Raw genomic sequence first — 12,591 nt, 5'->3', positions numbered from 1 at the left:
AAAGCCACGCTTCCCCCAAAACACATGAAACCTGCGACACGATGAGAGATGCCATTGGTGGAGGATTGAGTACGTGCCTATGTGTCGCATACACATGAGAAAACATTACAGTACAAAGAGCATAGTATTACTATAATAGTGCCTTTCATTCTCGCTGGAACGCGCTTATGACGTATCATGTCTGCGCAAACAGGGTGCACAGAGGTATGCAAATACATATTTGACAGGCAGGCAGGACAGCCTATCATAATGTTCAGACCGAACATTTTGATTGCATGAACATTTTATGGTCCTACGCCTTCCACAAATGACATAAATACATATAAATACATTTATACCACTTAATTTAATGAATGCTATAAGGGTGTGAAGAGACTTTAAAAAAAGCATAACAAAAAATCTTTTTGAACAAAATCACCTACCCTGCCTTTAAGGGGGTGTTTAAATGACACCAACTAAAAATGGAAAACTCTTTAAGCATTTTGGCTGTTCATTCAGTTTTGGGGGCCTGAAAACAAAACTTTTGAAAAAGTTTTTAAAAGCAATGCCACTATCATCTCTTTCTAAACTATGAAAATGTACGAACTTATGAAAATGGCGAAGTCATACACATTCATATTACATGTTCAGTCTATAGGTATGTGCACATGTGCGTAGTGTTTCTTTACATTGCCACCTACTGGCCTGGCCTGGCATGCATAATACAGTGGCTTTAGCTGTTTTTACAACATTGTCATCTGTATGCAAAACATCTCTGTCCAGTAAATGTAACCTTAGAGTGTAGAGTGGAGGATGGCTAATGTCAGATATATTACTCTAAATAAATAATCCAATTTCATTGTAAATGAGACTGATTGCTGAAATTAAAAATACTTATCTAATATATTATTACATTTACAATTTTTTTTTATTTTATTTTAAATTTGATTAATTTTTTAAATGGTTATTGAAATTTGTTTTGTTTTGGTGATATTTATTTTATTTTATTTTATTTTATTTTATTTTATTTTGTTGTTAACTAGTCTATGATTATTGGCCTCTCAAAAGCCCAAGTAGGTCAAATATTGTCTGATTAGATTAGATTAGATTAAACTTTATTGTGCAAAATGCAATACAGGTTAGCATCTAACCAGAAGTGCAAATAGCAATCTACGCATAAATATATGGAAGATTCTCTGGTTGTGAAAGAGATAGAAATTCCTTCAGTCATTGATTCAGTATCATAGTAAATATAGTGTTACTGTACACTACTGCCACAGAACCATTTTATTCAGTTTCAGCATTTCACAGATGAGCCTTTATTTTCCCAAGACAAGTGTATTTCAAAAGTGATATCATCACAGGACCTGAAACCTGCCGGAAAGCTTTGGCAAGAATTTCGACCCCTGGGATGAAACACCAGCGCAGACATCCAAAAAGATATTCAAATAATACCCAAAAGGCCGATCGCAAATATACACCGACTGACGGGGGATTAAAAATATAAATATTAGCAGGGAAACAAGCAGAAGGCCAAAGCAAGCAGACCCTTCCACCAGAAAATGGACCACCTCTCCTAACCAGCCTCTAAAAGCAGGATATATCGTGTTTTCTCTGAACTCCCATAAAGCCAAACAAAGCCTTTTGGCTCATAAGTCATGTGTGTTTTGAATTATGAGCTCAACAAAACAAAATCCCTAAAACATGGAGCTCTTTGCCCAGAGGACTGGTGATACACTGGGGTTTGGATTTTGAAATCCCAAAATACATCCCTTTTGTGTTTTCTTTGTCTTGTTCTGTTCTGTTTTTTTTCATCCCCCTGTACTTTACCACAAAATCACAAGCCTGCGATCCTACAGTTTTGGTTAGTCAAACAATGCTTGTGGTTTAGTGGATGTTTTTAAAATGGCTATAAATAAACGAAATGTAATATTAAAGACTTATTCTCTAGAGAACAAAAATAGCATAAACAGTCAATAGCAAGTAAGTCCATAAATACTATAAATCCATTTAAAATCTGTTGTTCTTTCGCCTTAATTTTCTTTTTAAAATATCCATCAGAGGTGTTTCCCAAGGAATTCTGTCATCATTTACTTACCCTCAAGTTGTTCCAAACCTCCAGTTTCTTCTGAGCACAAAAGAAGATATTTTGAAGAATGTTTCAAGCAGTTGACGGTAGCCACTGACTATAGTATGGGGAAAAAACTACTATGAAAGGCAATGGCTACATCAACTGTTTATCTTCTTTTGTGTTCAACAGAATATAGAATCTCATACAGGTTTGGAACAACATGAAAGTGAGTAAATAATAACAATTTTCATTTTTGGGTGAACTATCCCTTTAAGGTTAAGGAAGTGAGCAAATACATATCTTTAGGTGTTAAACTTAGGCTATGTGCGTTGTGTTGAGCAGAGATGTGGCACAGTTAATCTGGTAGATAAAAGACTTACACTGAAGGAAGCTCACGTTTTCTTTTGAGATCTCTTAATGAAGTAACTGCTATCTCAACGGCAGATCTTAATACTCTTCAGATTGTGTGTTTTCTGCCCTGATGTTGAATGGTTTGCCCTGAGTGAGTCATTGAGTCGGCGGACTGCAGGGGCATTAGGAGATGTGTAAGTTTCCATGCAGTGGGTGTCAGAGGCAGCTCTAAAGGACTGACCAGCAGTCCACCTGCTTCCGATTACAGCTCAAACTCACTCCTGCTCTCATTTCTCTCTCTCTTAGCATTTGTTTTCATTTTTGGGGCTTCATTTTCTTCTCATTTAGGGACAGGAATCACACAGAGGTAATTTTGTGTGATTTAAACTATTTCATTTCCTATTTTTAACAAATAACTTGATATTCTTGAGGCGCACTGGTAACACAAGTTTCTTAAAAATTTGTCTAACCACAAACTGCTGTGTGATGACAAAATCAGAAGATTTTTTTATGTTTATTATATGCTATGATAGTAATATTTTAGACCAGTCAGATTTCATAGTGGGTGGGCTGTACTCATTTGCATCTAACCACAGCAACTTTTACTGAATTTATAGTCTATCACTGCATGCATTCCCTGGAAATCAAACCCATAATCTTGGGGTTGCTAGTTCCATGCTCCATTGTTTGAACTAGAAGTATTTTTTCTCCATCCCTCAGAGGGATGCTACAGTAATGCAAACTAAGTAATTGATACAAAAAAAAACCTGGAAAAATAAATAATGGATTTATTATTATATATAATGTATTAAAATAAAATATAAAAAACCTATAAATTGCTATTTTACTTTTTCATGATTTTAATAATTGCAATATTTTTTAATAGAAGTAATCGCTTAAAAAGTTTTAAAAAAGCAATATAATGTAATTATTATTATTATAAATAATATAATAAAAAAAATTATATAATTGAAAATTTCTATAAAATACCATTAATATTAGAAAAAAAATTTAAAATTATTTTTTTTTCCTGAAAACTGAGCAAGAGGAATTTTTCTCCTTTTTACTCAATGTAATGCTGCAGCAAGAAACTAAGTAATTGATTTAAAAAACAATTGAAAAAAGAAATGTAAATATATATATACATACATATATATATATTTCTTTTAATTATAAACAAATTAATCTAAAAAAAGGCTAAAATTTTACTTAAGACTGTTTGAGCAAATGAATGAAAGTCAAGTAACTTATAAAAAAGTGGAAAGAAGAAAATAAAAGTTAATAATGTAATTATTAATATTATTATAATAAATAAAATAATGCAAATTAAATATTATTTAAAATATATATAAAACCTATGTTTTTCAAAATTTGAATTTTTTTTTAGTTAAATGAAATTTCATTAACACCTTTAAACACAGATGAGGAACTGAATGTCTAGCAGTTATTGTTTTCTGCAGGGGGACTGCAGAGGTTTTATGACATCACCCTTTTGCACAATTCTTTCATCAGACTTTTGGTCCGGCAACAGCACTGAGAAAACCACAGATGGTCCGCAGACCTCGAGCAGCTCTTCATGGTAGCCCAGAAATCTGCTCACGGTTCCTTTTAGTCTGCTTGCATCACAGCAGGCCAAAAACACCACGACCCACGAGGACCACAGTGGAACAATGCAGAGAGATCCAACGCAAGACAATTCCAGCAGTCTGCTCTGTGTCAAGAGCTGCGATGCACGTCTGCCTTAATTAGCTTCCACGCACGGGTTAACTTGCTTATGTGAACGTTCAGTCCTCAACAAAGTTTTGCTAACAGAAACAGCAATCTGTAAACTATATTCATTCAATGTTAGTGCGATCCCTGATAGAAGTCTACACATAAATCTGGAGCGCAGAAATGTCTTTTTGTAAGTTTCTGACTGAATGGAGGATTGCTCTAATTTGGTATTGATTGATTGATCACAAAATATTGAAAACCTCCTGCTCCTACAATGAAAATTAATGTTTTAAAAGTTTCCAAAGAAGCAGAATTTTCCTCTGGTTTCCAAGTCTAAACATGCTTTTAGTTAAATCTTTTGTGAAAGTTTCTATCTTAGGAATGCTGTGGGTCATCAATGAAATTTTATACTTTTATCAAAGGAGATAAATCAAAGTACTGATAAAATACTTTTATCAAACGAGATTTTATCACCATTGTATGGATTGTATGCCTGTTTCAATCATGAAAAAAAAAAAAGGTTGCTGATCATTTAGATTCCATGGCCTAAAAAAAACAAATTGCACGACGTAAGCTCAGAATCCTGAGGGGAAAAGTCCAAATTGTGAGATATAAGCTCAGAATTGCAAGAAAAATGTCAGAATTTTGAGTGTATGTCTCACAATTATGAGAAACAAAGTCCAGAAAGTATTTTTTTTTATTATGTGGTAGAAACAGGCATCCATACTGCTTTTTCAATCTAAAGTTTAAATACTGCAGCTATAAAATAGATAGGTGCATTATGAGACATTAAATTCAATATTATACCAAAGAGCAATGAAAATGACACATTTAGTTCTTTTAATCCCACAAAATTGATTTAGTTACATCGCTTCTCATATCTGACAAAGATAGCAGCGTTCACATACCAAGCCATCAGCGGCTCTGATAGATCTCTATGCTTGAATAGTTGATGAAAAGTTAAATGCGTCATAAACTGTGGCATCATGCACCTGATTTTTGAGGAGTGTCAATTCTGGCTTACTTGACAAGCTAATGTCCCTCAAAATAAACCACTGTACTTATTCATAACTATTTTAACTCATTTTGAAAGCTGAGGTCTCTTAAGTTGTATCTAAAGGGTTTTATCTTCATCCTCCACAATGCAAATGTGGAATATATGACAGGTAAATTCACACATACGTACATTTTACTGTACAAATGTTATATTGCTATACTCATATCTTACAAAGATACAAATTTCTCATACACTACCAAGACATCAGTAGCTCTGAAAAAAACTCTGAAAACTATTATATACTGTGAGATCTCTACGTCTTAAACAGTTGATGAAAGTCAAAATGCATCATTTTTTAAATAAACTGCAGCATCAGTATCAATTCCGGATTACTTGACAAGATAAAAACCCCCTAAAATAAAATACTTGACATTTTAGCTATTTCATGTAGCAGAACTTTCCATTTGAAACAAATGATAGACTGACCAAATTTACACAAGCAAATAAATGAATGTCAAGGCGTTTTAGAGCTTTTTAAAAGAAATATGCACATTTATTTTCACAAATGCATAAAATTTTTCAGAAGCTGCATTCAAAATTGTCTGATTGCGCATGACAAGATGCTTTTAATTGTAAAATCCAAAAAATAATTTTAAACAGTTTTTAGGTGGCGATAAGTATTTTTCTATCAAATAATTTATAGTATTTATTACCAATAAAAGTGACATTGTAATTTTAACCTCTGCACATGACTTTAAAAAATATATATATTATATTACATTATATACTCCCTATTTTTAAAGTAATGTGGTGATAATTAATGCATTTTCAAATAGCAGGTGTGGTTTTAGTGTTTGCAACTACATGACCTATTTTGACAATGTTTTCTCAATCTGGTGGCTTTTTGCCCTGCATGTTTTTGCAAGTTTGGCAAAAATTGTACAGTGGATAGATAAAATCTGGAAGTATCTATCTAGATAACATTCCTATCATCATGTGAATGCTACACCTAATTTGCCACAAATACCTGCCTTGCCCATCTCATTCCACGAAGTAGAATGGGAAGAATCCAGACAGAATGACTTACACTTAATTATGAGGCACTTGATCAAATCAAATAAATTCGTACCAGATGCAACAATCTGTCTGAAAACAGTTTGAGACAAAACTTTTTTTTTTGACCAGTCTCATTTACAGCTTGATCATCGAGCCTTCCTGTTCACCTCTGCATCGTCGCGTGCAAAAGCACACAGTGGGAAAACAGCTTCTGTCAGTCATTTCTCATATCATGAGGGTGCCCTCATTCTCCATTCATGGGAATGAACTTTTATTTATAACCACAGGCCCACTGATACACAGTAATCTACTGCACAACAATGTTTGCATGTGCATGACGGCCATCTGTCAGGAGCGTTTGATATCTGTTCACACTTTTTTCATTTAGTTTTTGACTTCAACAAGTGACAACAACCTCATCAAATAGATGATATAGCTTGATGCTTTTGTTAAGGAGTCATGTTTAACACGGCATGAATAGAATAGAGAAAATCATTTACGGCAGTAAATGTGACGGGCCATAAAAAGAGCAACTTATGAATTTGATGAAACACCTGCAGGAGCCCTTATTATGATAAAATTGCAAAAATGAAAGGAATTATACGGTCCTTTCACAATGAGACAGATACTATTTTCTTCCTTAAACCGACTTTTCATCTGGAAACCAGCAGTTTACTTTCGACTCGCCAAAACAAACAACAAGACTGATGTAATATTTCCTTCAATCTGATAATGACACCTGCCTTGCAATAACACGACAAGCCTTTTCACCAGATCTCGCCCTCCAGAATGCTTCCTTCCACAGAATGGATGTTGAAAGGCACTTCCAAACTCAGTTACACCCACCCACCCATTAAGCTGAGCAGCTATGAGCACTGCCTGTGAGTGATTTCAAGCTAAATTTGTTGCAAAATAAATGCAACAGTAGGATGTTTTAAAATGAGATTACAACAGATTTGTTTTAATCTATAATCAAATGTCTCAAATCTAATCTAATGATCAATTTTAGGAGTAAAAATGATGTGGGATTATATAATAGGATTTATGCGGAAACATGGACACGTTGTTAGGCATTCACATGGGTAAAATGTGGGTAGAATACTTTTTTTCCGAAGTATTCCTCACATTAAATATGTGAATAAAAGGCCTATTCTTCTCGCAACAAAAGTTGCAATAAAGTAAAACCTATATAAATTAATTGACATATTTTCAATTATAATGAATGCAGTTTGTTTGGAGCATTTTGATGGTATTTTAACAGCCTGTTTGAATAAGCCACTGTTCAGGTTGAGAGTCTCCGTTAGATTCATATGTTCAAAAGATTCTGATAGGAAAATGAAATAAGAAAAAAAAATCATCCCAAACTCCTGAAATTAAAAAAAGAAGACTCATTTTGATTCTGTATGATCTGATGTTATACTTTTGGAACTAAAGTTGATCAATTAATCAAGAAAAAAGAAAGAATGAAACTAAAGGCTGAGATCTATCTTCTTTTTTACCTTATCACCCAATCTTTTAAACATTTTAGAGATTTCTGCTTCTTGTGAGATCCAAAAATCCGTAACCACTAATGAAATATCTCCATATTCAGCATAATACGCATTTCTTTCATCATAATCTGCCTATACCAATTTGAGTGAAAATGGCTTTCAGGGTAATACAAACTATTTCAAAGTTTCAATGAGTATTTAATGTAGCCTCAGACTTTTGGACTGGGAAAACACTTCATTTGCACTAACAATTGTCACTCTATATAGGCTATAGGTAATAACCACAGATCCTAGTTAAAGCAGGAGACTTTGATTCATACATTTTCATATTTCACTATACCATCATAATACGCATGACTCATTAATGAAATCTATTATGAAATGTTTGCCTACAAACAATCATCAGCACTTGTTGAGGTAAAGTACATCAGAAATGTCTCACTGACTCATTCAATGTATATTAAATGTAGCCTCAAACTTTCAGACTGGGGAAACACTTCATTTGCATTAACAGTCGTCAGTGCATGTAATAACCACAGATCCTAATTAAAGAAGGAGACTTTGATTCATATTTTTTTATATTTCACTATACCATCATAATAACATTTACGCATGACTCATTAATGCAACTTATTATGAAATGTTTGCCCTAGGCTGCACTTGTTAAGAAGTAAAGCGTATCAGAAATGACTCACCGACACATTCGTTGGCCTCTCTGGCCGTCGCGCGTTGCCAGGGCCGGTCGTAGTGGAACGGCTTACACCTGTCACACTCCGGTCCCGCCGTGTTGTGCTTGCACTCGCACACTAGGTTCCCTTCGCGGTCCTTTACGCACTTTGACGCGTGCCCGTTACACTTGCACCGACCGCCGACCTGCAGGTCAGACACGGCGTAAAAATACGAGTCCCTGGCGAGCTCCGAGTCATCCTCGTTCTCATCCCCGAACGTGTGTAGCCGGTTGAAGGTCACTTTGATATCGGTGGCCGTGACCCAGTCCTGCAGGACTGGAGAGTTGTCGAAGTCATGCGCGGAGGGCCTGCCGTCCAGCGTGCTGAACGCGATGAGGCCGCCCGTTAACGGCTGCATGTCTGTGTGCGAGTCCGTGCAGATCGCTTCCTGCTCGTTCTGCTTGGTGATCGCAGCTTTGCTTGGTTTGTTGTACATTTTCTTGCACTGGGTTGAGTAGAACTGAAACGGCACCCAGGTTTTTCCGTAATCCATGGACTTGAAGATGGCCATGGATTCAGGGCGAGGAGAGCAGAACTGGAGGCTCACGTAAGTCACCTCGAACTTCTTCCCCAAGGACAGCGTAAGGGTCACATTTTGTGGGTATTGCACGTAGTTCTCCGACTGCCAGCAGGTGAGGTTGTGAGGGTTGTTGAGGTCTGTCAGGTACGCGGGAGGGTGCGACTTTTTGGGGTCCGTGGCGTCGCAGATGTTGCAGTCCCTCGATCTTTCCTCGCCCTTCTCGGTCACCACGCAGTACCGCGACGACGGAGAGCCGCAGGTGCTGGATACGCGCACGTCTTTCCCGAACGCGGAGTTCACAAAGTCAGGGATGCAGCGTCTGGGGTTGCCGTTCTCGTCATAACATGGGTCCGGTGGAGAGGATTGAGCCGCGAACATACTCATTCCGTATCCACCGCGAGCACCAGCCACCATCCCGATGATGGACACCGTGGAGACGCACGTTACCAAAATCCTTATCATTGCAACCCGGGGTCCTCGGTGTCCCTGAAACAGCACTGAACAAATAAAGAAACTTTTGCATTTAAAAAAAGACCGAAATGGATGTATTTAGAATAATTTAGCTTGTAGTTTTCAATAGCTATGCTATGTGTGTAAGATTTGTGCGTAATTGCAGGCGACTTTTTTAAAGACAAATCCACAAAATGCACTATACCTCTTTGCTCGGGTGGAGAAGTATGGCAAACCCTTCTAAAAAGAAATTATAGGGTACTCTCCCTTTCTTTTCTCTCTACCGGATATGTTGTAATCTCTTTTCCCACTTTCAACCGATATGAAACAGAAAACCTGCTATTACTTTCCGAGGCTCCCTTTCTTCCTCTGCCTAACTCATTCACACCTCTGCCTCTCTGTGACTGAGTGTCGCAGCTCAGCCCTTCTCTCTTTCTGCTGCTCTGCTTGTATTCAATAGGGGGTTCAGTCGTTTACCATTCTGTCTGTGCGCCTGCATGAGTAAAGCACTTTATTGCCCATGTGTGCAAGAAGCACAATGGAATTCTAATGTACGTTTATATAGTTGCATTGCGAGCTATTCTTAATTATATGGGAGCTTTTGACTATCTGAAAAAGTAAAACTTTCAACTATTTATTATTATATAAATTATATACAGTATATTGTTCTATATATACATTTTGACATTTTAATTAAAACTAAATGCATTGTTTTATTAAAAATAAATTAAATTAATTAAAATATCGTATAGGACTGAAAAAATAACTAATCACTGAATCACTCTTATTTTACTAATCACTATTAACTAATCACTAATTTACTCTTATTTTTTCTACAGTGCAAAACAAAGCAATAAAAGAAAAATGAATGAATAAATAAATAAAGGTCTGGATGGATACAGATTGGCATACAAATTGCTAGTTTGCATTTGCACAAGCAAAGTTGTACATTGCGTTTTGAGTTATAAACCCAAACCTCTTTCACTGGATCTGTGAAAACATAAATAAATAGCATATGCACATCATAAATGTGCAAATCCAGACGCAGCTCTGATTACACAAATCCACTGTTGGCCACCCACCGTGACCCGTACACTTGTTGATTCCCCGTTCCTCACAATAAAGAAATATCGACACCGTGTGGTAGAGTACAGAATAGTCTGACCAGCAGTGACTGACCTGACTGAGCTCTCTCCTCACGTACTTTTATATTTGAAAGTTGTTCTGGGTCAGTGCAGGCACGAGAATTGAGTAGGTATGTAAATGACCCAATAGATGACTTTCCAATAGTGTGGCATGTAATATTTGGCAAGTTCCCAATTGGCCATTTTTATAAGATTCTCTGAACCAGGAAATATCAAAATATTTAAATATTTAAAAATGATGTTTAAAGGTGTGTTTTTTGTTTTGTTTTTTTGCTCCAAAGTTTTGTTCAAGCTAATACTGCTAATACTATAGTGTATTTCAGACTTTCATGATAGGCCATATGTAAACTGCACACATAGTAAGCGGATATTCATGTTTTATAAACTTGTTAGAAAAATAACAAAAAAAAACTGTTTACAAGGGAATTTGTGATGCCTCAATAGAGGATGAAAAGAAGTAAAGATTTAAGCAGGAAACAATCGTTAGTGTTCATATTCTGTTGTTGTGTGTTGAATCAGCAGAAGTGCAGGTTAAGTGAAAGCCACAGTATCAGAATGGTCATGCCGCTTTAAAAGAGCGACAAATCCACAAGAAGGGCCTATTCATCTTCTAAAATGGCTAAATTAGATCACACATGTTTTTTTGTTTCTTGGCAGTAGATGAATGTTACATTTCTTATCCTGCATGTCAGCTTTTCTCGCCACTGTCCTTGGTGCTGAAGTCATGGACAAACTGGAATAATGTCATTATCACAGGTCTCAGAGAAATAGCAGGTTTGTAACTTTTGGTAGATTAAAGTCTTTAATGGTGACCAAATCTTGGAATACCTAAAATTGAATGACTTCTGATCTTTTTTGTAAAAGTATCCTTTTATATTTCAGTTTATTCAAAAATTCAGCTAATTCATATTGGTTTTACAAATATATTTTAATTTGAAAGCTCACCCAAAAATGAAAATTTGCTGAAAATTTACTCAGCCTGCAGGCCATCCAAGATGTAGATGAGTTTGTTTCTTCATCAGAATTGCATTGCATTGCTTGCTCACCAATGGATCCTCTGCAGTGAATGGGTGCCGTCAGAATGAGAGTCCAAACAACTGATAAAAACATCACAATAATCCATGACAAAGGAATCCTACTTGTGGATTATTGTGATGTTTTTATCAGCTGTTTGGACTCTCATTCTCACGGCACCCATTCACTGCAGAGGATACATTGGTGAGCAAGACTCTATTTTAGCACTATGTTTCGGGTTGCTTCCCACTTGTGTGCTACAAGAATACATTAGAGTTTTCCATCAGTGCTGGTTTCTATTCGATTCACGTAGGCACAATGGATTTTTATGACGACTGACCAGTGATGACTCAAACATGTGAAATACACAAATACAGAACTTAGGTCATTTTAACAACCACTAAAAACAGGAAATGCATGTGCACGTCGGTGTTCAAGTTTCTCATGTCCTCTTTTTCATCAGCAAATGTTAATGTCACAGATGGGGATAATCTCATAACTCCGCCTACGCCTATAGTTAGTCATTTTATTTATTTATATATATATTTTTGTGCATGTAAAAATATGGTATAGTACAGTATACTGTCATCAGTGAAGCTCCTTACCTCTTTATCTTCTCATTTTGGGGTGAAATGAGAATAAGACAGACAGTCATGACATAAAAGCCACGTGTGAGATGTTCTCAGTGTTGTGGTGTATGAATAGGAAGTAAACTGTTTCCTCACATACAACAAGAGCTGTGTGCAGATATACAAAAAGGAAAGAATTCCTTTTATGTGCATCTGACTGAGGTATGAGGGTTTCAGAGTCTGTCATCTTAGAAAGCAAATATCGTTTTATTGGTTTGCTAAAAAGAAGGAGAAACAATATTTATTTATTTATTTATTTATTTATGTCCTTGCTTCTTTTTCTGAACATACATCACTTCTCAAAATGTAATCATTCAATCAAGCCATCCGTCATCTGTGGAGTGTGAATGAAGTGAAGCGGATTTGCATCAGACAAACAAAGGTAAACTGATTTAAAGTGTTCTGTGAACGTTCAGAACGTGCTTAAGTGAGTCTCATGGCACAAAAA

At 36.0% G+C, this 12,591-nt stretch overlaps 1 protein-coding gene across 1 annotated transcript in view; it reads right to left on the bottom strand.

The window, feature by feature from the left end:
* LOC306848243 (netrin-1-like) overlaps positions 1-9,367 on the bottom strand; it is a gene marked incomplete at both ends in the record, with an annotated part of 55,182 nt that extends 45,815 nt beyond the window's left edge. The window contains one exon of the mRNA XM_079382676.1: positions 8,353-9,367. Coding sequence (XP_079238802.1) covers positions 8,353-9,367 — 1,015 coding nt within the window. The remainder of the gene's footprint in view (positions 1-8,352) is intronic.
* Positions 9,368-12,591: the final 3,224 nt, after the last annotated feature.

Source organism: Barbus barbus, assembly GCF_936440315.1.
Source record: "Barbus barbus genome assembly, chromosome: 3".
In the NCBI taxonomy this organism is placed as follows: domain Eukaryota; kingdom Metazoa; phylum Chordata; class Actinopteri; order Cypriniformes; family Cyprinidae; genus Barbus; species Barbus barbus.
Note: the sequence above shows the minus strand (reverse complement) of the source record. Positions and strands in the feature narration are given on the sequence as shown.